The following is a 27,903-nucleotide window of genomic DNA, read 5'->3' as shown; positions in this document are numbered from 1 at the left end:
TTCATGGAGGCATTCCTAAAAAAAAATCTAGAAAGTATTCCTAGACACAATCCTGGAAGAACTTTTGAAGAATTTCCTGGAGAAATTCCAGCATGATTTGCTGACATAATTTATGATGGAATTCCTTGATTTCTTGGAGAAAGCAATTCCTGGAGGAATCTCTGCAAGAATCCAAGGAGGAATCCCTGTAAGAATGCCTGGAAAATTTCCTGGAAGAATGCCTGGAAGAATTCCTGGTGGAATTTTTGGAAGATTCCCTGAAGTAATTTCTGGAGAAATCTTTAGAGGAATTCCTGTAGGAGTCTCTGGAAAAAATTCCTTGAAGATTTCCTGGTTAAATTTCTGTAGGAATTCCTCGTGGAAATCTTAGAAGAATTGTGGAAGCAATTACTGAAGATTTTTTTTAGAGGAATCTCTTATACAATTACACAGCACAACATTTTTTTTGTCTCAAAAGCAAACTTCTGTGTCTCTGACAGATTTTGGGCTGCTCAATCCGAATCTGGACACAGATTTGCTCCAGCACGTCACAATTTTGAGCTGTACCTAAATTTATAAGGCATAATATGCGACTTTGGACACTTTTGATTGCCAGCCATTAAGCATGGAAATATTTTTTTAAGCAATCAAAGAGTAAATTGGTCAATTAACATCTAAATTAACGACTTATGCAACATATTTCGTTTTACCAAATCAAATTTGATAGTTTTAAGCGATTTATGTTAGGTACGATATTTCCCATACAAGTCATCCTCCAAAAGTTGCATGCAAGTATTGCAAGTTTTCTTACTATCATAAAATTCTTAAATCTATCAACCAAATCAAAGGTAGAACAAAATATTTTGCATGAGTCGTTAATTTAGATGTCCATTGACCAATTTACCTTTTGAATGCCTAAAACAAATATTTCCATGCTTAATTGCTGGCAGTCAAAAAAGCCCAAAATCCTGCAATCCTGAAATTTCCTGCAGGAATTCCCAGAGGAATCCCTGGAAAAATTCCTAGAGGAATTCCTGATGAAATAAGTGGATGAATCTCTTAAGGAATTCGTAGAGGAATACCAGGAATAATTCCAGAAGAAATCGCAGATGGAATTCTTTGAGAAATTCTAGAGGAATCCTTAAAGGAGTTCCTGAAGAAACTTCAGAAGGAATCCCGGAAGCAATTTCAAAAGGAAATCCTAAAGGAATCCCTAAACAGACCCAGAAGGAAGTACTGAAATAATTCCTGAAGAAGTTCCTTAAAGAATAGAAGGAAGAATTCCTGAAGAATTCCTAAGAAGAGTTCCTGGGGGGCTCATTGGAGGATTTTTTAAAATACGTTGTTCCAGAAAGAAACACAGAAGGAGTTATCGAGTTATGCCCTGCAGAAATTCTTGGAGGAATCCCTGGAGGATATCCTAGAGGATTGCCGATAGGGATTACCGGAGGATTCTCTAGAAATACTTCTGGAGGAGTAAGGAATCCCTGTAGCAGTTCTTGCAGGAATCCCTGCTGGAGTTCCTGATGAAACCTCAGGAGAAATCCCGGAAACAGTTCCTAGAGGCATTCCTAAGGAAATCCCTCTAAACAGTCCCTGGAGGTAGTACTGGATTGATTTCTGGAGGAGTTCCTGAAAGAATTCCAGGAGGAACTCCTGAAGGAATTCTAAAAATGTGTTCCTGGGGCAATCCTAGGAGGAATTTTTAAAATCATTCCTGGAGTTGTTCCTGAAAGAAACACAGAAGAAATTCCCGGGTGAATCCCTGGTGGAATTCTTGAAAGAAAACCTGGAGGAATTCCTAAAGAAATTTCATGAGGAATCTCGGAAGCAATCCCATGAGGAATTCCTTTGGAAATCCCAGGAAAGCTTTCTTAACAAATTCCTGGAAGAGTTTCTGTTGAAAAAAATATGAAGGAATCCATGTCTGCAATAATTTTGGACGCATAATTGTTGGAATCTTTGTATGGACTCCCAAAAGAATGTATTGTACAATGTTTTAAGGAACTCCTGGATTAATTTTTAGCTAATCTCTGGTAAGATTTCCTGTAAGGGTTTCTGGAAGATATTCCTGCTGAAATACTTCGAATTATTCCTGATTAAGTTATTGGAGCAATCTCTAGTGGAATTCTTGAAGGAATATTTGGAGTAATCCTTGAGTAAATCTCTGAAGGAACACTTGCAAAAATACCTGAAAGAATTTCTGTTGACATTCCTTTGGGGATCCCTGGAGGAACCCTCGAAAAAAAAAGCACTGGAACAATCACTGGAGGAACTTCTACACGCAGAAAAAAGCATGGTAAAATCAAAAATATTTCAGGTAAACTCAAATAAATTGTCAATTGGTTCTGGCAACAAAAATATAACTGTTTGGAGCAAATCGAACGTCAATTCAATTCATTTTTGAAACAAACATGCATCTTCTGACAGGTTATGATAGAAACAAATGTAAAAATTTTTGTTTTTAGAGGTGGGTCGGCCCTACGGAAATATTTGTTTTCCAATTAAATTTACAAAAACATTTCCTTCTCTAGGAAAACCCACTTCCCGCGTGGCACTTTCAATGCCAACATCATGTAGATAGCATTGGCTCCCGAAATCAATGGGATTTCGTGGAAACTTTTGGTGAAACTTGACTTTTTTTTTGCAAGAGGAAATCTTGTTTGGTGCTGCAGCTGAAGCTTGAGAGTTTTGTTTATGTTCTCGACGGCGGAACGGGGGGCTCTTCAATGGGTACTGTAGAAATCAATATGTAATTGAGTTAGTTTTAAAAATTAATATTTTAGTTTTAAATATTTTATCAGTTTACCGAATAAACATGAATATTTTTGTTTCAAACGAACGAAATTTGTCTCCGTGTAAGGCTTTGAAATTGGACGCAAATTGGCGGAGATATAAGCTTCTGATCGGGAGTATAAGTCTAGTTCAGCAGACGTCAATGCCATTCAACTCTAAACAAACTCCCAACACCTTCGACACCTACTGAAGTTCATTTCCAGATAGCATCCTTACAGTGCAGAAGTTGAACTATCATTGCTCATATTTCTCTTCACACTAGGTCCAGCATTTCCTCCCACCCCCACTGCCCATTCACAGAGACACACTTTTCCCAACGCAACATCTTCATTTATTTTCGCAAAGCCATACAACTATTTTCTTTGATATCAAATCTCACTTATACACATGTAAATGTATGATAATCGAGTGTAATCATAACACCTCCTTGAATCTTGGACTAGACTTTCTCAGCTGGCATCATCGTCACCGACGTCAGAGAAGTTGGCCCATCTACTATCGTTTTGGTTGTCGTCGTCGTCATCATCGCCGTCTTGATAGCTGGGCTCCTTGGGCTGCCCATCGACGGTTTCTTCTGTTGCTTCTTGCCGTCGTCATCATCGTCTTTGCCGTTGGCCTTGTGGCTTCGCCGGTGCTTGGTCAAGGCGTTGGATTGCACAAAAGTTTTCGCACACACGTCGCACTTGTGGGGCCTCAGGCCGGAGTGGATCAGGACGTGCCGGAAGAGGTCATACTTTTCCTTGAACGCCTTGCCACAGGTGTCGCAGCTGTACGGGCGCTCGTCGGTGTGCGTCTTGAGATGCCTGAAAATGGGGTGGTGGAACAAGGTGAAACGGGGTTGTTAGTGATGATGATGAATATATGCAGGAGAGCGTATTGCACAGAATATAAAATTATGGCTAGCAAGACGTAACTAAGAGAGAGTATGTGTTTATTATTGTAGGGCCCATATAGCCGAGGCGGTAAACGCACGGGTATTCAGCACGACCATGCTGAGGGTGACGGGTTCGATTCCCGGTCGGTCCAGGATCTTTTCGTAAAGGAAATTTTCTTGACTTCCTTGGGCATAGAGTATCTTCGTGCCTGCCACACGATATACGCATGCAAAATGGTCATTGGCAGAGGAAGCTCTCAGTTAATAACTGTGGAAGTGCTCATAGAACACTAAGCTGAGAAGCAGGCTTTGTCCCAATGAGGACGTTACGCCAAGAAGAGAGAGAGATGTGTTTATTATAGTCTGTAATAATATAAGGTCTTTACATGATGGATGCTCAAGTGGATGCTTAAATTGTTCAACAGCCTGTCGCTTTAAGCAGACAGTTCGCTTTAATTTTGTCATATTTGCTTCAGTAACACAAGAACGTTTTGAATCACTTCTTTGTATAATTTGTCTATAACTCAGTAGCTTTATTATCAAAATGTGAAATTTGGCAAACTTGTAGAGCAGTTCTTAGTTACACGGATTGAGTGTTATTAGATTTTTATCTTTTAACCCCGCCCTTCAAATTAGGGCTGACCCGACTGATGATAACTAACACTGTGGATGACGGTTTTACTAGCCCGAATACTAAAAGCCCGAATCTGACAAGCACAGCCACACATTCTTAGTAAATTATAATATTATAAAAGACCTAAGTGGCTACACGTTCGCTTCATAAGCGGATGGTCATGGGTTCGATGCCAGCCCCGGCACTTCGTCAGTTGCTCTTACCCCCGAGTGCGGCTGACACTTGACCCTCTTCTGAGCTCTCATAGCTCAAATGGACCCGGATAATTGGATATCGGCGAACGTCGTCAACCCATAATGGACGACCCCCAATCAGACTGGAAAAGGAACAACAGCCACACATCATTTCATCATCGTGCTCATCATTCTACCAAGGACAGGGTAGAAAAGTGAAAGCAGCACAAAGGCATACCAGTTCGATATAGTAGAATAAGAATATAATAGAACACATTTAGGCGCTGTACAAAGTGTAAGTACAGCTGTCAATTAGAATCGCTCACGTAGTGCCCTAGTGGACAAAAGAGCTGTAAAATAGGTTAAGTTGTTAAGAATTAAAAAAAAAGTCACTTAATTCCCGTGTGAAGAATTAGCAATAAGTTAAAATTCACAAATACAAAGAAATTAAAAAAAAAAAAAAAATCACTTAATTCCCATTACGATGCACATAATTTCGACTAAACGTCAATACGACTTAAGGTGAAACATCAAGAAATCCCATTGCAATTTCGAACGAAGCATCGAACCAAGCCACACTTGCTTATCTTAACTTTGCTTACTTACTAAATTTGAAATCTACATTCTGAAAACTTTAACCCTCTAATACCCAACCCCACCTTTAGACATGTTTGAGCATTTTTGTAATTTTTGTTTCGTGGAAAATCAAAATTTTTATATTTTTGGCTGATGTTTAGGACTGTTTTGTATGTTTAAAAACAATTTTTGGGGTATTTAAAAAAAAAAAGACACTACACCGTCTTCAACCAGAGGTTGTACAGACTGAACAAGCACTAACATATGACAACGGACAACACACATAACACCCAGTGGCCCAGTGGAGAATTTTCCGTTTGACGAAAAGTTTTCCCCGACTGGAGAGGGAATCGAACCCACACTCCCAGGCTTACGAAACGTCTAGATGACTGACGCCTCTAGCCGCACGGCCACGAAGCCCACAATTTTAAAGCGTATTTACATTTTTTAAAAATCATTGAAAAATATATGTTCTAGTCACTTTTTAGAAGTCATTGTTTATTTTGTATTTAATCGGTACAATTAACATATTTTAAAATTTTCCCAAATCATTCTACCCTAGGGAATCGAATACACTGTAAAATTATTTTCCTTAAAATTACACGGAAAAAAAATTTTCTATGAAAAAAAAATAAAAATAAAAATATTCCAACAATAATCATAAAATCTCAAAATGTTTTCGTCTAAAAAAATCCGTACCCCAAATGGGCTTCCAGGAAAAAATATAAAAAAGTGGGGATGTTCAAAAATAAAAATTAGAAAAATCAAGAACTGAAATTCACGAAATCGAGAATTAAAAAGAATCATCTTCCAAAACATGTTAAAATCAAAAATTTTGGTATTAGAGAGTTAAAGCACGTTTCAACTTTACTTGATGCAAATTTACGCGATCATAGACTCTCAGCTGTGCATCCGTCGCAGGCTTAAACCAAAGTATGCCTTCAAGCGCCACCGATTTTGAGAAGTACGTCGCTTAAAATCCAAAAATCATGAATATTAAGTGTTAAATTTGTGAAACATCACCGCTTACATCAAACATATTCGAATCCGCCGATATTATAAAAGTTTCGGGTGTTTTTTTTTCTCTGGGGATTTCGACTTTCAGTCAAAGGAAAGCGTTGATTTACTTATCTCATCGCCAACAGTTGACTGCAAGCCGAAATCCCCAGAGAAAGAAGTCAATTTCGAGTGTTTGTTCGACAGAAAAGTGGTTTACAAATTGTTCATTGCATTTTGGAAGCGCCTCCGGCAGCGTAATTTTGCGATTGGTTGCAAGTTTGACACCATCGAGTTCAAAGTGATGACGAAACATGCGACGCAACACATATACTTCGGAGATCCCATTGCCAGGGTCAAATTGATCAGTTTAAAACAACTTTTGTAGAACAATTGCTACATTTCAAATATTGGAAAACTCATTTCTTGATTTTGCAGAGAAAATCACTATGAGACTACGTGACAGAATTTTGTTCAAAAAATTTAAACCTATAGTTAAATAACTCCAAAAAAAAAAGCCACTTTGGGACGCAATTGATTGATTGACGCATACAATTGGACTTCGGTTAGAATAGAGAAGAGCCTTCTATTGATATATTGATCTTCTAATAACGAATAACGTGTCTAAACTCTTACAACTAAAGATTTCGGCTGTTAAATGGCAAAATGAAATTTATAAATTGACCATTAAACCCTGAAGATATGCAATTTTGTTTTGAAATAAAATAGTTCAACCACATTATATCGCTTTTTAACTAAAACTGCAACTTTTGAAACTGTTCCATGTCCAGAATAGCTACATCACATTACAATCAAGCTTTCAAAAAAAAAATGTGAATGTTTACAGGTACTCCTAGTGGCACTATCGGCTATCTTAGAAAGACGTTGGAAAAACTCTAACAAATAACTAAGACTCACTATTTCTAAAAACTGAAAAGTCCACACTCATCTGTAGACATCTTTGTACTAGATGCCGTAAGAATTTTATGATCATAACGATATGTAGATGTTGCTAATATGGAATTACAATTCAGACCTCGAATGACCAATTTGACCCCGGTTTCCGGTACTGGCAAACCCTGTGTCACACAAAACAATAAGAATACACAATATGTATTATCATCGGGTGATTTCAGAGAACTGACATATAAAATAATCTTTATTGTCACGGATGGAAGGACATTTCTTCAAAGAATTTATAAATGAAGGAAAAGAAGAAAAGTCTTTGAGTGAAATCTTCAAGCCGGTTGAAAAGTTATGTGGAAATCTGTTTTTTTTACCCTTCTTACAACCATAAGAAAGGTATAAATATCGCTCGAAAAAAACGACTTTCGATCCGAGGCCCGGACGGCTGAGTCTCATATACCAATGAACTCAGCTCGACGAACTGAGCAAATGTCTGTATGTGTGTGTGTGTGTATGTGCGTTACAAAAAAAAATGCGCACGTTTCTCAGCCGTCTGTCAACCGATTTGAGTTCTATTGGAAGCAAATGAAAGCTACTACATCCTAGTAGAAAGCTATTGATTTTTTTTTTCGATTGGACGTTTGGTTACCTAGATGTTTCTCGAAGAGTACTTATGAGTCATACATCTAAACTTTTTAAGATTTTTGACCAAGTGTATCATAATAAATATTTTGGTCGTTTGTCAATCGATTTGGGTTCTTTTGGTACCAAATGAAAGCTACAGCATCCTAGTAGATCGCCCAGAAATTTTATTTCGATTGGACATTTGGTTACAGAGATATCTTTCGAAGAGTACTTAGGATTTATACAACTAAACCTTTTTGAGGTTTTTGACCAAGTGTATCAAATAAATATCTTCGCCATCTGTCAACCGATTTCGGTTCTCCTGGCACTAAATGAAAACTACAACGTTCTAGTAGAACCCTATACAATTTCATTAGGATTGGACATTTGGTTACCGAGATATCTTTCAAAGAGTACTTGGGAGTAATACAGGTTAACTTTTTGATAGATTATTGACCAAGGGTACCATAATAAATATCTGAGCCGTCTGTCAACCGATTTGGGTTCTCTAAGCACCAAATGAAAGATACAATATCCTTGTCAAAGGCCGTGAAATTTTATTTCGATTCGACATTTGATTACTGAGAGTATTTCAATAAATTATTTTAATATTATTATATTCACTTGTTATCTTGCATGAGTTTGCTGAAAGTCTCTTTAATAAAGACAAATCAATCAATCAATCAATTGCATGAGTTTTTGACCAGTCTATGGGAAATTATTTTTCAATAAATGATGCTGACCTCATACAGCTGTATGTACACTCTAGAGTGTATACTAGCAGGTTATTGTTTTCAACAAAATTATTAATAACAAATTACAAATACAAAGGAATTTTATGAATACTAACAATATGTTAAATGAAAGCTTTGAATTTATATACACTCAAACCTCCATTTAACCATTAAAGTTAATTCCATTAGAGCCCCTCCATTTAAGTAACGCAACTTAAATGGAATTTGACTGTATTCACAGCAAAACAAATGTAAATATGCTACGGTTTCGAAAACATCTGTTCTTCGAAAAGGTCATTAGGCTGAATAGGTCAAATAGGGTCTTTTTCGGCCAGTCATGAGGCTGAATACGTCATTAGGCCGAACAAGTCAATAGGCCGAATAGGTCATTAGACTGAATACGTCATTAGTCCGCAAACATCAGTAGGCTGCAAAGGGCTTTAGGCCGAAAAGGTCTTTATGCTGAAAAAGTCTGTACAGGTCGGACTCGATTATCCGGGTGACTCCAAAAAAAATTCACCCCGGATAATCGAATTTCCGGATAATTGAGCCATATTTGTTTTATTTTATTTTTAAGATTTATCAATCAAAAACAGTTCGATAAACCTAGAAGCAAGCTTGTATGAAATTATAGTCCTTAAACTCAACGGCTGGCACGATTATAACCATAGTTGTTGAGAATGGAATTTTAGTCGAAAAAACTGCACAATTAAAATAATTCTCAAATAGGCTGAATCGGATTTATGGGTGTTGTATTTGACATTTGCTACATCTTTTGACATTTTGCCATCTAAAATTATGCAAACAAAACGAACAATTTTTTGGTCCCCGGATAATCGGGCCCCCGGTTAATTGAACCCCCGGATAATCGAGTCCGACCTGTACATATATCGGAAAGGTCTTCAGGCCGAAAAATTCATTAGGCCGAAAAGGGCATAAGGTCGAAAAGGTCTTTAGGCCCATTTGTTATTCGATTCAAGATCTTTTGGCAGTTAACAAAAGATACAATATTCCAGAATATATGAGCTATTTTTTAAACATTCCATACAATATTCTACGAGGTGTCTGGCATTTCCGGTAGTTTAGTCCATGGTCCATGATGCTGTTTTGGAAACCAATCCACTAGATGCCAAATCCACAATATTTTCTAGAACTTTTGATCAATTACACAAAATAAATATGTTAAATACAAATAATATTTACAACAATAATTTTAATAAGTGTAAGAAGGGTTCTGTTCACCATAAGTGGATTAGATCGGGTTTTTTGAAATTGATTTCGCAGAGTCATGTTACGGAAACCATTGTGCAAAAGTTCGTTGTCGCGTTAGAAGAGGTCGCAGTTGCCCAAAACATATTTTGGAAAACCAGTTGTGTCTCTCTGAGAAAGCACTACGTGAGATAATTAATGCTACGACCATATAAATGTACTGAAAACACCACTGCGACCAAAACACCACTTTACATTACATTATTGAATATTTATAAAGTTTCTTGGACCCTTAATGAGTACTGTACATTGTTTTGCAAACGAAAACACGTTTTTTTTCAAGCGAGCGTTGAAAAGCACCCCCACAGTGTGTCTGAAACCGTTATTAACAAAATAAAATACTCATCTAAGCGGTAGCCACCATTTGAAAGATATAGTATCCAGGTATCATCTCTGAAATTTTGGAAATGTTTCATCGAGGGAATTGAGCATTTCTGGTAAGCATTGTTACAGATCCGCTAGACGTCCTTTGACCATTCATACGTTGATTGCAAAGTTTGTATCAATTTCCTTAAAGTTTTATATTTAGCGGTTCCACGTTAAGCAGTTCTGAGAATGCACTGCACTGAGAAATCTCTTGGTGTGTTTGGAGAGCAAGCTATTGAGAGGGTTCCCAGCGATTTTGCCGAAACATGGGGGAGTTATTATACACCTTATACATCGAAATCCTATTTTATTCAACTATTGAATGCTGTGATTGACTACAATAGCGAACTGATTCTGGTTATTTGTAGTAAATGGTAACCGTTTATTTGCCATGAATACTGTAGAAACCTATGGATATGGATTATAAATTCATTCGATTTCGTAGATAAACTGTTCTCAAATTTTCAGTAAGAATACTCGAATACCATACGTTTCGAATGTTGAATTCCAAATTTATTAGGGATAGGTCGATGGCCACGATCGTGATACAGCCAAGTTTGAATATTAATAGTTCAAAGAGAATTTCATTGAAAATCGCCCTAAAATTTCAAATCGCTCAAACTTGACTGATATCGCTACCAGCACAGTGCCTCTCCTTTATTCAATCAAGGTATAACAAGCTGTGTGATGCACCTCCAAGAATGTACCTACAATCCAACAGAAACATTTTTAAAATTTCAGAGATGATACCTGGAAACTATATCTTTCGAATGGTGGGTATCGCTTAGATGGGTATTTTATTTTGTTAATAACGGTTTTAGACACACCGTGACCCCTAAACTTCAAAAACGTTACACAATTTTGTGTGGAGCTACACCAATACTACCAGTCATTGTTGTCCACGAGGAATAAACAGCTTGGAATTTTTTTTTTGATGAAACATATATCGAAACAGAAACTTAGAAAAGAGAACTTTTTTCTCGGTGACAAAAAAGCCCACAATATTCACGAAAAAGGATTGCTGTTACGTGAAAATGTTGTGGGAATCCCTGTGCACTGTGTGCTTGTGTATGTCAACCTTCGGCTGTTTTCTGTTTTGCACCCGTGCTGTCAATATGTATTGAGTTGTCCAAAAAAGTCTCACGAAACCTACTGCAAGCCTATCCATATACGGGAGAACAAAAGATGTTTACAAAGTTCTCACAAATAGATTAATACGGGGAATTTGAACACAAATCACTACCACACAGGCATTTGGATTTGTCAATAGATCAATGAATAAATGATCAAAATAAAGCAACAGCACAGGCGCAGAGGATCAAATTTATCCGTTCTTATGTATAAAATACCGAAGTTGTAAGTATTTATTTTATATGTTCTGTGATACTTGTGCTAATTAAATTAATAAAATAAAGCTTTACAGCATAGGCTGAATGTACCAACCATGTGTTCTCATTGCCTTGCTAGAAGATCGGTACCCGAAAGCTGGCGTTTGTAACAGATGGCAGATCCATGACATCAGAGACATTATTAATATTACTCCACTAAGTTGCTACATCAACGATGGTCATCAGTATCTGTTCACTAAGCACGCTATAGCACTCATGAAGTTAACAAACGTCATAAAAGCAACTGTCATAATTTGTGACTCATCAAGATAGCTGTTCTGTTCATAGTTCTTGCCTACACTACTATACAAAGCTCATACAAAGCCAAGGTCTTCATCATTGTCTAAATTCGACAGTAACTTAGACAGTGTCAGAAAGCGAACGATGCCAACTCATTACATACATTTTATTGGAGTTCTTCAAAGACACTGTTCTGATGCCTTTTACCTAGGCGCATCTTGGGTTCCAATGAACGCCAACATCGACTCCAACCTGTTGATGGTCAAAACTCTCCGTCATCAACAATGTACGGTAACGGCGACAGCCACGATACAACCCTAAGCGACTAAAGCAACCGGATGTCGCCTCAGCATTCGCGCAGAATCTCGAGGCCGCGTGGCCAGACGAGGGCGAGCTCGATGAGGCCCCTCTAGAGGACTACTGGAGTACATTGAAAGCAACCATCAACGGCGCAGCCGAGAGCACCATCGGATACGTGGAACGGAATCGACGGTACGAATGGTTCGACGAAGAGTGCAGAACGGTTTTGGAAGAGAAGAACGTAGCGAGGGCGGTAATGCTGCAGCAAGGGACCCGACAGGACGTGGAACGTTATAAAACAGAAGCGGAAACAGCAGACCTGCCTCTTTCGGGAGAAAAAGCGTCGCCTGGAAGAAGCGGAGTGCGAAGAAATGGAACTGATGTGCCGTTCCCAAGAAACACGGAAGTTCTATCTAAACGCAACGGCTTCGTGCCGCGAGTCGAAATATGCAGGGATAAAGACGGAGGGCTCTTGACGGACAGACGTGAGGTGTTCGAAAGGTGAAAGCAGCACTTCGATCAGCACCTGAACGGATGGATAACGTGGGCACGGGAGACCACGGCAACGGAGGAAAGGACGACACCAGTGCAGCGGAGGACGGAAATGAATCAACTCCCACGCTGAGGGAAGTTAAGGATGCCATGCCATTCACCAGCTGAAAACCAACAAAGCAGCTGGAAAGGATGGTATCGCAGCTGAACTCTTCAAGATGGGCTCAGAAAAGTTGGCCACATGTCTGCATCGGCTGATAGTCAGGATCTGCGAAACCGAACAGCTACCGGAGGAGTGGAAGGAAGGGGTAATCTGCGCCATTCACAAGAAAGGCGACCATTTGGAATGTGAGAACTTCAGGGCGATCACAATTTTGAATGCTGCCTACAAAGTGCTATCCCAGATCATCTTCCGTCGTCTGTCACCGAAAACGAATGAGTTCGTGGGAAGGGCTTCATTGACGGCCGGTCGACAACGGACCAGATCTTTACCGTACGGCAAATCCTCCAGAAATGCCGTGAATACCAGGTCCCAACGCATCACCTGTTCATCGACTTCAAGGCGGCATACGACAGTATCGACCGCGCAGAGCTATGGAGAATCATGGACGAAAACGACTTTCCTGGGAAGCTTACTAGACTGATTAAAGCAACGATGGACGGTGTGCAAAACTGCGTAAGGGTTTCGAGTGAACTATCCAGTTCATTCGTATCTCGCCGGGGACTGCGACAAGGTGACGGACTCTCATGTCTACTCTTCAACATCGCTCTGGAAGGTGTGATGCGACGAGCTGGGCTCAACAGCCGGGGAACGATTTTCACAAAATCTGGTCAATTTGTGTGCTTTGCGGACGACATGGACATTATCGCCAGAACATTTGGATCAGTGGCAGAGCTGTACACCCGCCTGAAACGCGAAGCAGCAAAGGTTGGACTGGTGGTAAATGCCTCAAAAACAAAGTACATGCTGGTAGGCGTAACTGAACACGACGGGATCCGTCTGGGTAGTAATGTTACGATAGACGGGGATACTTTCGAGGTGGTGAAAGAATTTATCTACCTCGGATCCTTACTGACGGTTGACAACAACTTGAGCCGTGAAATTCGGAGGCGCATCATCAGCGGATGTCGGGCTCCACAAGAAACTGCAGTCGAACCACGAGCTCGCTGCATTTTACGGTGAACCCAGTGTCCAGAAGGTGGCCAAAGCCGGAAGGCAGGGCATGTTGCAAGAATGCCGGACAACAACCCTGCAAAGCTGGTGTTTGCAACTGATCCGCAAACGCAACGGAGCGCAGAGCGCACGATGGGCGGATCAGGTGGAGCGTGACCTGGCGAGCATCGGACGTGACCGAGGATGGAGAGCGGCAGCCATACAAACCGAGTATTGTGGCGTACTATTGTTGATTATGTCTTGTCTTAAATGTGATGTAGAACAAATAAATGTATGTATGTATGCATGTATGTAGGGGGGAGGGGGTTGAAAAAATGACTATTTTAGCATTATGTAATAAATGGATGCTGAGATATTAAAGCCAATCAACTTACCTAATCAGCACGTGCTTCTCGAGGAACGTTTTCGGGCAAAGCTCACATCGATGGGGCCGTTCGTTCGAGTGCGTCCGAATGTGAATCTTGAGCGCGTGCAGCCGAATGAACCGTTTCCCACACAAATCACAACTGTGTGGCCGAACTTCCGTATGCAGATGCTTGTGCGTTGACAGTGCACTGGCTTGCGTGAAAATTCTCCCGCAGGTCTCGCACTGCAGGGCCGGTTTCTCACCGTGGAGTTTCTTGTGCGAGGACAGCGTGGACGAAAGGGTGAAGCTTTTGTGGCAAATGTCGCACGTGAAGGGCTTTTCCCCGGTGTGAACCCGCAGATGACACTTCAAACTGATTTTCTTCGCAAATTCCCTATCACAGATCGAACACTTGTACGGACTAAATTGTTGGTGCCACTTTTTGTGAGCTTTGTACGCGTGCAGCAGGACGAACGTTTTCTTGCATTGCTTGCACTTGTAGGGACGCTCCCCGTAGTGGACCGCGGTTTTGTGCGCCACCAGCAGATCCTCGGTCATGAAGCTCTTCCCGCAGAGGTCACACCGATGTTCGCCGCTGGCCAAATGCAGCTTCCGGTGCGAGGACAGCGAACTGGCGTACGCGAAGCTCTTGCTGCACACTTCACACTGATACGGTCGCTCCCGGGTATGCTGGACGTAGTGACGCATCAGATACAGCTTCCGGGTGTAGCTTTTGCCACATTCGGCGCACTTGTACGGACGGATCTCCTCGGGAGCATCGTTTTCCGCGTCGCTACCGTTGGTGGATTCCTCCGAGGGGATTGCCTGGTAGGGGGAAGATGTGGAAAAAGCGTGATTTATTAGTCAAGTTTTATAGATTTAGTTACTTCTCTTATTTATTTATTCTGATTTGAGTCCTGGGTTCAAATTAACTATTTCATGATGATTAAAGTTTGAAACACGTGAGTTTTAGTTAGATGGAAAAGCTATTGACAAGTTAATTAAAATATGTAATTGCGTGGAACCAAGAATCCATGTTTCAATTAGGAAGTGTAACATTACTCACCTCTGAAAACGACTCCTCCGAATCCAGCGATGACGACCCGTCGGAGTTTCCTGAATCGTGCTCCACACTCAACTTGTCATCCTCCGTGTCCGATGGTCCGACTGACCTGGAATCAAAAACCAAAAGTGGGTACTCCATTAGCCCCAGCTGCTCGTGATTGTGCATTATTCACTTGTTTCGCTGTTGTAACCTGAAACCCCCCAACAGCAGTGGAAGAGTGGAAAAATGCTTTTCATGTACATATTCAATGGCGACATTCCAAGGGTTTCCCTCGTCGTCGTTTAGTAACAACCGGTGGTGCGCCATCCAATGGCAACTGCCGAGGAAAACCTCGCTCTGAATGAGGATGAGGATGGCGTGTTGGATATGGATGAGGATTCGCCATTAATCGATTCACGGCGCATACACGGGTTCTCCCCTCTATATATGGACGAGCGAACAAAAGAGGGAGAGAGAAAAAGTGATGGCTCAATTGAGCTGTGCCTTAATTTGTATCATCATCATCATCATCCATCGCATCATCGGTCGGATGATTGCACCCTTCCTTCGCGGTTTGTATGGCAACGCCTTTTTTGCTGCTGTTGGGAAGGACCACACCCTCTGGGGAATTGCACGAGGTATGATTTTATTTGATTAGGTACATGGTTATGATTTTTGTTCTGTTTGATTAAAAACGGATATGGTTTTCAGATTTTGAGCGATAGGCGAACGATGATAATTCTTCCTCTACTCGCTATAGTCCAACCATAATTATACTAGCAATATTTCACTCACAACATTGTGATCTAACAATTTCAGCAATTCCGGATTCCGCCTTGAAATATTTATAGAGAAAATGCGCCAAGTAAAAAATAACGAGAAACGAGCTCACCACTTTATTCTATTCTCCATACACACAATGAAATAACATAAAAAAAGACAATACTGTGGAGCGGACCTGGTGTGGTGATTAGAACACTTGACTATCACGCCGAGGACCTGGGATCGAATCCCACTCCCGACATATTCACAAAATGTGGGTTCTTCATTCGGAAGGGAAGTAAAACGTGGGTCCCGAGATGAACTAGCCTAGGGTTAAGAATCTCGTTAATACATATAGACAAAACAAGACAATACTAAAGCGATTTCAATTCTTGATCAAAGTACACATTCACTGTAGTAGAGTGTTCAACTTTAGAATGAAATAGCCAATGTTGTTGTCGATGAAATTTTAATTTCTAATCGATGGCAAATTCTCAATTTTCCTCTCAACTTAATTTGAAATAGCCACAAACAATTGATCATAAATTCAAATACCACTACCTGTTTTCCAACCGGTATCCATTTAATTTTGAGCTACCACTAACAGATTTATGGATGGATGTTTAACCGTGCGAAATGATGATTATTATTTTCGACACAGCCAGTTCCACATCTCATTCCACTGGTTCTTTATTATTTTATACGAATAGCTAGCGGAAATTCCTTCCGCGTTTTGGGGTTGGCGATTGCAGTGATTTCCCTTGCTTAATCAAACAACGGCGCGTCACAATTCGGCACGGTTTTTATTTGGGAGAAACAGGCTTCCTCTGCGGTCTACTGTCAAAGTAAATCCTCCAAAAGTTCACATTCGAGTGGTTGATGAAACAAATTTCATATAATAAAAATCAGACACCTCTGCGGAAAACTGTCGTCTGTAACACGTTTTTGTCAATGAGAGTTTTACCTGTTATCATAATAATGTTCAAAAAATTTCAATGTTAATCCTGTCCCAATTTGTTTACCCATATATTCTGTAAAGGACGAAGTAAATCTGTCATGTCATAATCATTAAACTATATATCAGAGGCGAATGACTCAAGTTAAAACCTCTTTAATAAATAATAATAATAATAATAATAATTAAACTATATGTGGATGCTTCAAAAACATTCATGTATTGGAATTTTTGAAGAATATTTTTTCAGAAACAATGGGTCATCCACTTTCATTTCAGTGAAACTCTGACGAAAACTCCTTGACGTAAATCGATTCGAGAAAACTACTAAAACTTTTAACTGCAGAACTCTTGAAGCACTTTGTTATGTTAAATCTGAAATTGTTTGGCAGAAGTCCCAGTCCCAGAGTATAATGCTGCATATTAAAACGGCAAAAGAAGCTCTTAGGTAATAAAGCCGAAGCAGAGCCTTCTTTAGTGATAATGACAAAATAATATCTTCTGCTATTCTGCTATTTTTCTGCTATTGCTTTGGCATATTGCAGTATTTATTGTGGGATTTACTGCTAAATTTTTTGGTGACTCTATTTGTTAAGATGATCTTAATCAATGTCCTTTGGAAATGGCGTTTTAGAGCATTTCAGAGGTTGTCAGGTGAATTTCACGAAGGTTTCATGGGGGTTTTAGAGGCGTTTTAAAGCGTTTCAGGGCGTTTCAGAAGGTTTCAAAGGGGTTTTAGGGAACCTCAGAGGCTCTTATGTAGATTTCACGGAGATTTCATAGCGTTTTAAGAGGAGTTTCAAAGTGTTTCAAGGCGTTTCAATGCATTTCAGGAGGTATCCGGGGTGTTCAAGGGGGCATCAAAGGCTCGCAGATGAATTTCACGGTGTTTCATTAGGGTTTCAGATGTGTTTAAACCGTGCTAAGGCGTTTCAATGCGATTCAGGACGTTTCAGGAGGTTTCAGAGGGGGTTTAGGGGGCTTTGGATGAATTTCACGGAGATTTCATGGAGGTTTAAGAGGCGTTTTAACCCTTTGGAGACGGACTGTTATGCGTCGCTGCCGCAACCTCGCTGGCCTCGAACGCGTTTCCTATGCTCGGTTTCACGCCGGGGTCATATTGACCCTTCCGGCTCCAAAGGGTTAAAGCGTTTCAATGCGTTTCAGAGGCTCTCAGGTGAATTTCACCGAGATTTTATGGGGCTTTAAGAGGCGTTTTAAATCGATTCGAGGTGTTTCAATACGTTTCAGGGTGCTTCATGTGATTTTCGGGTGGTTTAAGGGAGCTCCAGAGGTTCTTAGATGAATTTGACGGAGGTTTCATGGGGGTTTCAGAAGCGGTTTAAAGCGTTTCAAAGCGTTTTAAGGTGTTTCAGAACGTTTAAGGAGGTTTCAAAGGGATTTTAGGGGGCTTTATAGCCTTCCAGGTGAATTTCACGGATATTTCATGGGGTTTATGAGGCTTTTCAAAGCATTTCAAAGCGTTTCAAGACGTTTAAATGCGTTTTGGGACGCTTCATGAGGTTTCCGGGGTATTCAGAGGCACGCAGAGGCATTTCAAGAAGGTTCCATGAGAGGTTTAGAGACGTTTAAGGCGTTTCAATGCGTTTCAGAGGCTTTCAGGTAAATTTCACCGAAGTTTCATGGGGCTTCAAGAGGCATTTCAAGGTGTTTCATGAGAATTACAGGTGATTTAAGGGAGCTTCAGAGGCTCTTAGATTAATTTGACGGAGGTTTTATGCGGGTTTCAGAGGCATTTTGAAGCGTTTCAAGGCGATTCAATGCCTTTTAGAAGGTTTCAGATTGATTTTAGGTGGTTTCTGAGGCTCTTAGATGAATTTCACGGAGACTTCATGGGGTTCCAGAGGCGTTAAAAAGCGTTTCAAGCCGTTTTAATGGGTTTCAGAACGATTTCAGGGGAACATAGAGGGAGTCCTCGGATACTCTTATACAATCATAGAAACTACCATTTGATAGAACATATGTAGGTGCTTGAGGCTGTATTAGTATGAATCTTATTTATAATGCTTTTATATATTCTTCTTCTTCTACTTTATGCCTCTACATTCCCACTGCAACTTGGCCTGCCTCTCTTAAACTTAGTGTCTTTGAGCACTTATTAATTGAAGGGCTTTTCTTTGCCTGCCAATGCATGAATTTATATGGCAGGTACCTACAATGATATACTATGCCCAAGGAAGTCGAGAAAAGTTTCCGACTGGAACGGTAATCGAGCCTGACGTCTCCAGATTGGAGATCCAGAGCATTAACCACTAGGCTAACTGGAGACCTAATGCTTTTATTTACAACTAGTAGTTCTCGTAGATTTGATGATTCTCAAATATAGAAGCTCTTAGAGACCCTTAAAAAAATTATCATAGTTACCTACGGCTGTGTGTGTATAAACCCTAGATATAAAGCTCTCAGATACAACCAAATACCTTAGTAGATCCGATGACCTTTATTCAATAGAGATCTTGGAGATCTTTAAACAGATAATGAACTCACCACTTGACAGCACATGGTTGCATGAGGCTGTGTAAGCATACATTTCATTCATAATGCTCCAATAGATCACTAATTACGCTTGTAGATCCGATGACACGGCAGTAACTTCCCAGCGAGTTCTCGTATACTTCTATACAATCATTGAACCCACCACCTGATACAACATAGATACCTGTGGATGTGTGATGTAGATACAACTAGTAGCTCTCGCTTGATGACCTTTACTCAAGGGATTTTTTTTGGAGACCATTAAAGAATCATCGAAATCACTACTTGATAGATCATATCTATGTGATGCTATGTGCGTATGAAATTTAGTCGTAAACCTGTAAGAGACAACCAACTAAATATGTTGGTAGATCCAATGACTCATATTCAAGGAAGTTCTTCGAGTTCCTCAAATTGACAGTGAACTCACCTCTTGACAACGCATAGTTACATAAGGCTATGTAAGCGTAAATTTCATTCACAATGCACCTGTTGATTACTGGTTACACTTGTAGATCAGATGCCTAAACTCCAGGGAGTTCTAGGATACTACTATACAATCATACAACTAAAGACTTGATAGAACATAGCTGTCAGAGGCTGTGAGAGTATGAACCTTATCAATAATCCTAATAGATACTACTTTTAGCTATCGCGGATTCGATGATCTTTACTCAAGAGAGACCCTTAAATAATCATTGAACTCATCACTTAATAGATCATAGCTACCTGAGGCTGTGTGAGTATGATCCCGAGCAAAGTACAATAACTGACCACTAACAAACTGATAACTAGTGCTCGCTCCATAACTCATTTTACAATTTGGTGTTATCAATTTGATAATTCATATTACCACACCTGTCAAACTGGGGGGCATCATCGTCGATGACAACAGTGGAAGTTAGTTATCCATGACCGTTGCAAATATCTTTTAGATAACAAAATGAGTTTTCATTTGGATACAATTGATTGATTTACAGAAATTGTTATCAGGGTGCCTTTGACGATAACAAAATGAGCTATTTGAATGGTATCTCACGTATATTTGGTTGTTATCATGCTTGTTATGTTTCCTGCTTATTTAGCCAAAATGAGAACAAATTTAGTTTATTTTTTTGATATCAGATAACTTATTATATTATCCGATGGTTATGAAACTTTGCTTGGGATGTCACATAAATCTACAATAGATTACTGATTACACTAGAGGCTCAGATGGCTTAAACTCCATGGAGTACTCGGATAAAATTTTAACCCTTAAAGGCCCCGTAACTCTTAACTCTGGTTTTTCCCCGTAAACCAACGATTTTATCCTTAATATTTAGCTCACCAACTGCTCTGAACTTAATCAAATTCTATTAAGGTAACGTGCTACTTAAATGGAGGGACCCAAATAAATTTTACCTAAATAGATGCTACCCGGGCAAAACTCGCGGTAACACTGTAGCAGCAAGTAACCTTAGAGCAGTGACCAAGGCCGGCTTACTACTGGGCAATCGGAGGGGCTTCAGGATCAACGTGCAGGCAGACTCTGTCACCTGACTTTGGTTATTAAGAATTACAAATATGGAACTATGAAATTGAAACTATTGGTTTCATTGAAAATCTACTACATTAAGGTGAAACATCAAGAAATCCCATTGCTATTTTGCATACAAACTTTAGAGGCACAAATCTGTCAAATTTGGTGGTCGTAATAGCTTGAGCTCGTGTGAACAGATCGTCTTGGTTTGATGGTGCGATCTGTCTGTCTCGCTTGCGTCTTCCCTCTTTGGCGACGATCGACAGAGCCCAGGACAAGCCTCTGTAATATGACTGGATTTACGTGAAACTTGGTATTTTTTGGATATCAGTCACAGAATGTAACCAACGCTTTTCTGCGACTGAAAGCCGAAAATTACCAAGTTTTACCAAAAACATTACTTGAGCGATCCTCCCAGTGATTCTACCAGAAAATTCTACATAAATTCTATCTGGAGGACTGACTAGGAGTAAACCTGAAACCCATTGAAACCCACTGAGACCTCCTGGAACATCTCCTGAAGTTCCCTTTAACGGCCCCTCAACTCCTTGCAAACTCCTGAAATGCTCCTGAAACCAACTGGAACCCACTTGAACATCTTATACTAGTGGTGCACAATATTTGATTAGAATTCAATAAAAACTGAAGGGATATGTGACAAATTAATGCTTACTTCAAAGCGTAGTTGTCATGATTCACGTTATGTTGGTCATTTGTTGGGCTTGTTTGGCCAAATATTTGTCATGTGTAATTGTACCTTAAGCTTCAGTTTGAGAACAAATTTGCTGGTCACTTATGTGGATTTCAAAAAGTTCCAAGCAATTTTGTTGCTGAAATGCGCAAAGTGCTCTTGAAACATCCCTGAAACCTCATGACATGCCCTGGAACTTCTTGGAACACTCTCAAAACCTCTTGAAACACGCTGGAACATCTCTTAAACCCCATGGAACGCCCTTAAAGCCCCCTGCACGGTAACTGTAACAGAAAAATGTTTACGAAAAAATCGCTTGGGGTCTCCTCTTTGGTGCTAAGAGGGAAATGTTCTTCTTCTTCTTCTTTATGGCTCTACGTCCCCACTGGGACTTGGCCTGCCTCGCTTCAACTTAGTGTTCTTTTAGCACTTCCCCAGTTATAGTTGTTGCTATATAAAAAAAATTACACTGGCCATGTTTTATAGAACGAGATTTTTTTGCATAAAACGACAGATCTATGCATACTGAACCCTCATAACATGCCATCTTCATAGACTGTGGAAAACTGTACCTAGGGATGGGGTCGAGCAAAAATTAGCTCTACCGAACAAATAGAGCCAATCAGCTACGGTGTGGTTTCGTCGCGGTTTCTGTCTGCCTATGGAAACATTTATTTAGGATTGCAGCGTTCCAGGCTTTTTCCTGGTTGGCGGTTATTGTACAACGCAACGTCGAACCCCATAGCCTTACCTTCGTCTCGGGTCGCGATGGTTGTTGTTGTTTCATTATCATGCCGTTTAGCGAAAAATATTCAATTATTTATGTGGCATGCCGGCTGTGTGGTTCGTGGGCTTCTCTCAAGTTTTTTTTAGGAACCCCATTCCAAATCACCGATAAAATAAGATGAAAATTAAATACTGAATCTGAAGAACCTCATCCGAGCGTCGGAGAGAAGCGAAAAAAAAAGACGCAAAGAATTTTGCTCGCTCAATTTAACACAGAGAAAAGCAGGAGAGGGAAATTTTAATTACAAATCGTAAAGAGCAGTGCAAAAAGGAAACCCTGCGGGGGAAATGTGCGGGCAAATTTGCTACACTTTTAAAAAGAAAATTTACACCTGGAGGTGTTTGGTTGCGTTGGATGATGATGATGATGATGTATAAAAGCGCAAAAGAAAATCGGTATGAATAGAAAGGTTTCGAAGAGGAAAGAAATGTTTTTATGTAGAATTTATTACGTTGTGAAATTATTTTTTACAACAATGACATCATCATAGAAAACTAAGAAAAAATCAGCTATTAATATTACCTACCATTCCGTACCATATTCTCGAGCTAGGCGGGTCAACTTACTCAACATGAATTGAAAGATCTCCTTCCTGGGCGATTGCCAGCCATGGCCTAGATCTGTGACCAGCTTAAATTTCCGGTGACTTCCTTTATTTCCTTGTTTAAGCTGCGTCGCCACAAGCCTCTAGGTCTGCCTCTGTCGCGATGTCCTGCTGGGATCCACTCTTACGCTTGATTGAAGATTTCGTTCCCACTCCTCACACTTAGAATAAATTACAGTATTCGGCGAAAAAAAACACCGAAACTGGTCTGTAAACAAGCAAACTACACGGTAAAAATTCTGCACGCTGGATGTAAGGGAAAAATCCTTTAACTATTCAACATCCCAATCAACATGATTAGAAATTCTTTTCCTTTTAAATCGCAATGCTGTCAGTTTTAATTTGAGAACCAAAACAAACCCACCGAAGAAATTAACTGAAAATCACTTAGATTTGCACTTATGTACGAAGCAATACAATCCAAAGTGAAAAACTGTTGATTTGGTAATGACTGTTTGATTTGCGTTAAACACAATGTCGGAAGTGGGGCGCTGTATTGTACAGCTGGTGCTCTATGCAGCGCCCCACTTCCGACATTGTGTTTAACGCAAGGCAAAATCAGCGGAAGTCAAAGAAAAAATGTCGCTAATTCGGTTTTGAACTGGAAACATAATAAATAAAAATGACAGGTGGTAGAAAGTGTTTCACTTCGATTCGCCCCTCATTATCAGATGTGTAGTAGTGCAGTGGTAATGTAGAAGACTGTGACTCTCAAGGTCCTGGTATCGAATCTTGGTGTTGCGGTGGTACACTTTTTTATTTTTTATTTTGAAATCAAAACATTATCAACAGTGAATTGAAGTGCACTTCCAGTAAAACTGAAGAGGCATTGGATGTTCTTTTCAACTGATATTTAGATGATAACAAACTGTTCGGACAGTAGTGCGAATTCAAGTGCCAATCTGTTCATACCAGAGTGCAGATTTTTTACCGTGTACAGTATTACGGCGAAATCGATGAAATCACCGAAGAACCGGTGAAACCAGACCAATTTACAGGAGATCTGTGAATATTTTACCGAACAGACCGGTGATGGGACCATTTTACCGTACTACTGTAAAATCTTTCATTGGTAAAATGCGTTTGACAGCCACGCCGGCAGCTTTGAGCATCAGTTCTATTAGAATTTGCGCATCATCTCCAAGCAAGACTCACTTGTACAGTGGCAGCAAGTGTGGTTCCTGATCAGAAGGCCGTGCATTCAATCCCATGATCGACCTTTTTATGAAAATAGAGGTTTTTTTTTGTGCTCGCATAAAATCACCGTAATTTTGTGAAAAACTACCGTACGGGCGGTAATACTCACGGATCATTTGTAAAGTTTACCGTACGTTCAGTGATATTGGCAGTCCATTCGTAAACAAACATACCGAACGTTCTGCGATTTTTATGGTAAATTTGTAAAAAGTACCGAACGTTCCGGTGATTTTGACAGATGCATTTTGCTGAGATTCACAGTATGTTCGGTGATATGAAAAATCACCGAACTTTTTACCGTACGTTGAGCTGTTGAGATTACGGTAAAATTTTACCGTAATCCGTCATTTTTTCTACACTCTATAGAATGTGGCCGACCCACCTCCACTTTCACAACCGAATTTCTGTCGCTATCGGCCTTTGATAACATCAACGATGGAGCTTCAAGTTGAAGATCCAATGGTGAGTCCACTATGCAGGAATTATATACCGCAGGCATTCATTGATGTAGATCTGCAGCCGTTGAGCGTTCTCCGCTGATACACACCAAGTTTCATTGGCATACAGCAGTACAGATTTCACGTTCGAGTTCAAAATTCGGATTTTATTGCGTCGACTAATCTGGTTGTTTTTCCATACATTTCTTAAACTCGCAAAAGCAAACCTCGCCTTCTTTTTTTTTTTTTGTCTGTATTAACGAGATTTTTAACCCTAGGCTAGTTCATCTCGGGACCCACGTTTTACTTCCCTTCCGAAGGAAGAACCCACATTTTGTGAGTATGTCGGGAGTGGGATTCGATCCCAGGTCCTCGGCGTGATAGTCAAGTGTTCTAACCACCACACCAGGTCCGCTCCACCACCTCGCCTTCTTGATCCGTGTACTTATTTCGATCTTGGTGCCGCCATCGGCCGCCATTTGGCTACACTTAGAATAAGTTACAGTATTCGGTGAAAAAAATCACCGAAACTGGTCTGTAAACAAGCAAACTACAGTATTACGGCGAAATCGACGAAATTGCAGGAGAAAATCGGTGAAATCTAAGAAATTACCGAAGTACCGGTGAAATCAGACAAATTTACAGGAGATCTGTGAATATTTTACCGAACAGATTGGTGATGGAACTATTTTACCGTACTACTGTAAAATGCGTTTGACAGCCACGCCGGCAGCTTCGAGCATCAGTTCTATTAGAATTTGCGCATCATCTCCATGCAAGACTCTCTTGTACAGTGCCAGAAAGTGTGGTTCCTGATCAGAAGGTCATGTATTCAATCCCATCATCGACGTTTTTTATGAAAATATTGTTTTTTTTTTTGCTCGCATAAAATCGCCGTAAATTTGTAAAATTTACCGTACGTTCAGTGATATTGAGAATTCATTTGTTAACAAACATACCGAACGTTCTGCGTTTTTACGGTAAATTTGTAAAAAGTACCGAACGTTCTGGTAATTTTGACAGATGTATTTTCCTGAGATTCACAGTACGTTGGGTGGTTTGAAAAATCACCGAACTTTTTACCGTATGTTCAGCTGTTGAGATTACGGTAAAATTTCACCGTAATCCGTCATTTTATCTAAGTGTGTGATATTGAAAGCTTTCAACATTCCCCACTGATTGCCCAGCTAACCGTGAAGCCTTCCAGGTTGACCGTGTTTACATCCAACGATTTGGTCTTGTTGACGTTGATGGTAAGACCTGCCGCCGAGGAGCGATCGGCAAGATCATCGAGCTTACTCTGCATATCAGAGCACCGTTGAGCTAGGAAAGCAACGCCATCCGCCAGTTCGAAGTCATTTAGGTGCTCCATGATAATGGGCTGCCGCAGCAACCCACGATTTGGGTCACGATCAATTGCATCTACCAGGATCTCGTTGATTACGATGCGGAACAGTTGCGGTAGTAGGATACGTCCTTGCCTCACTCCAGGTACGACCCGGATGGGATCGGATAAAACACCGTTGAGCAGTACTCTGCACGAAAATGCCCTGTACTGTGCTTCAATGAGGCCGATGATTTTCTCAGGGATTTTCTCTCTTGCGCCTGAGGGCTTCCCACATGTTGTTAAAATTGAGACGGTCGAGGTGAGCTTTTTCGTAATCAATAAACAAAATGTAGAGAGATTCTAGGAATTCATTGATTTACTTCAAGATGATACGGAGCGTGACAATATGGCCCATGCAGGATCGTCCGGCACGGAATCCTGCTTGCTGCCGCCGGAGAGTTGCGTCAATCTTCTCCTGTATCCGGTTAAGGATCACTTTGCAGAGGACTTTGAGAATGATACACAGTAACATGATGCCCCGCCAATTTTCGCATACAGTCAGGTCACCCTTTTTGGGCACCTTCACTAAGATGCCTTGCATCCAGTCGGCCGGAAATTTCGCGGTTTCCCATACTTAATACTTGATACTTGATGGGCTACAACTCGTAGCGGTGAGTCTACGCCGAATGAAGTATCCGCCTCCACTGGCCTAGGTCCTGGGCCAATCGCTTCCAGTCGCCCTGAACGTTTAGAGTCCTTAGGTCCTCCCAACTGCCAACGTGTACGCGGCCTTCCACGAAGCCGACGACCCCTTTCTGGTTCTCTGCTGAATATAATTTTGGCTTGTCGTTTCTCCGGCATACGAGATACATGTCCAGCCCACCGCAGCCTGCCGTGTTGTATTCGCTTCACTATATCCATCTCTTTATATACCTGGTACAATTCGTAGTTCATGTGACGCCGCCAGATGCCGTCCTCCAGTATTGTTCGCAGCACTTTACGTTCGAAGACTCCAAAAGCTCTCCGATCAACTTCTTTCAACGTCCACGTTTCATGACCGTATAAAGCGGTCGGAAGAATCAGAGACTTGTACAACGCGAGTTTTGTCTTCGTTTGCAGCCTGCGGGACTTCAGATGGTTTCGCAGACCGAAAAAAGCCCGATTCGCAGCCGCAATCCGTCTTTTCACCTCGCGGGTAACATCATTATCGCACGTTACCAGAGTACCAAGATAAACAAATTCATCCACAACTTCAAACTTTTCTCCACATAGCACCACTTCGTCACCACTACCACGGCCAGACCGACGTTGACCACCAGCATTCATGTAGTTAGTCTTTGTGGTGTTATTCGTAAGTCCAATCCTTGCAGTCTCCCTCTTGAAAGGTACGAAAGCCTCTTCCACGGCCCGACCGTCGATACCGATGATGTCGATATCGTCCGCGAAGCCCAGGAGCATATGCGACTTCGTGACAATGGCTCCGCTCTTGTGCACACCAGCTCTCCTTCCAGTGCTATGTTGAACAGGAAGTTCGAAAGAGCATCGCCCTGCTTCAGTCCGTCAAAGGTTACGAACAATGACGAAATTTCATCCGCAACCCGTACACTTGATTTCGATCCGTCAAGCGTCGTATGAATCAGTCTAATCAGCTTCGCCAGAAATCCATGTTCGATCATAATCTGCCATAACTCGTTTCTCTTCACTGAATCGTACGACACCTTAAAATCAATAAACAGATGATGGGTCTGCAAGTTGTACTCCCGAAATCTATCGAGAATCTGCCGCAGGGTGAACATCTGATCCGTCGTTGATCGGCCTTCACGAAATCCTGCCTGATATTCGCCGACGAAAGACTCCTCAATCGACCTCAGGCTGTGGAACAGAACTCCGGACAGAATTTTGTACGCTGAATAGGGGAGTGTTATTCCTCTGTAATTCGCGCACTCCAGTCGATGCCCTTTCTTGAAAAGAGGGCAAATGAGACCATCCAACCAACTAGCAGGCAGTTCTTCCTCCTCCCATACCTTCAATATAATACGGTGTAAGAGTTGATACAGCTGCTCACTACCGTGCTCGAGAAGCTCAGCCGGGAGTTCGTCCTTCCCTCGTCTTGACCTCGTCTAGCGTTGGAGGTTCCACAGCTTGTCCGTCGTCGTCGATTCGGTTTCCCATATGTTGCAGAATAATTGATGCAGTAGTTGTGCGGATACTAC

At 40.8% G+C, this 27,903-nt stretch overlaps 1 protein-coding gene across 1 annotated transcript in view; it reads right to left on the bottom strand.

Annotated features, from left to right (window-relative positions):
• Positions 1-2,868: 2,868 nt before the first annotated feature.
• The window catches only part of LOC109397151 (zinc finger protein ZFP2), a 44,773-nt gene continuing 19,738 nt past the window's right edge, over positions 2,869-27,903 (bottom strand). The window contains exons 3-5 of the mRNA XM_062860002.1: positions 14,934-15,039; positions 13,896-14,692; positions 2,869-3,578 (exon numbers count right to left, since the gene is read on the bottom strand). Of these exons, the coding sequence (XP_062715986.1) occupies positions 3,215-3,578; positions 13,896-14,692; positions 14,934-15,039 (1,267 nt within the window). The 3' untranslated portion in view covers positions 2,869-3,214. The remainder of the gene's footprint in view (positions 3,579-13,895; positions 14,693-14,933; positions 15,040-27,903) is intronic.

The sequence above is a fragment of the Aedes albopictus genome, chromosome 3 (assembly GCF_035046485.1).
Source record: "Aedes albopictus strain Foshan chromosome 3, AalbF5, whole genome shotgun sequence".
NCBI lineage: Eukaryota > Metazoa > Arthropoda > Insecta > Diptera > Culicidae > Aedes > Aedes albopictus.
Note: the sequence above shows the minus strand (reverse complement) of the source record. Positions and strands in the feature narration are given on the sequence as shown.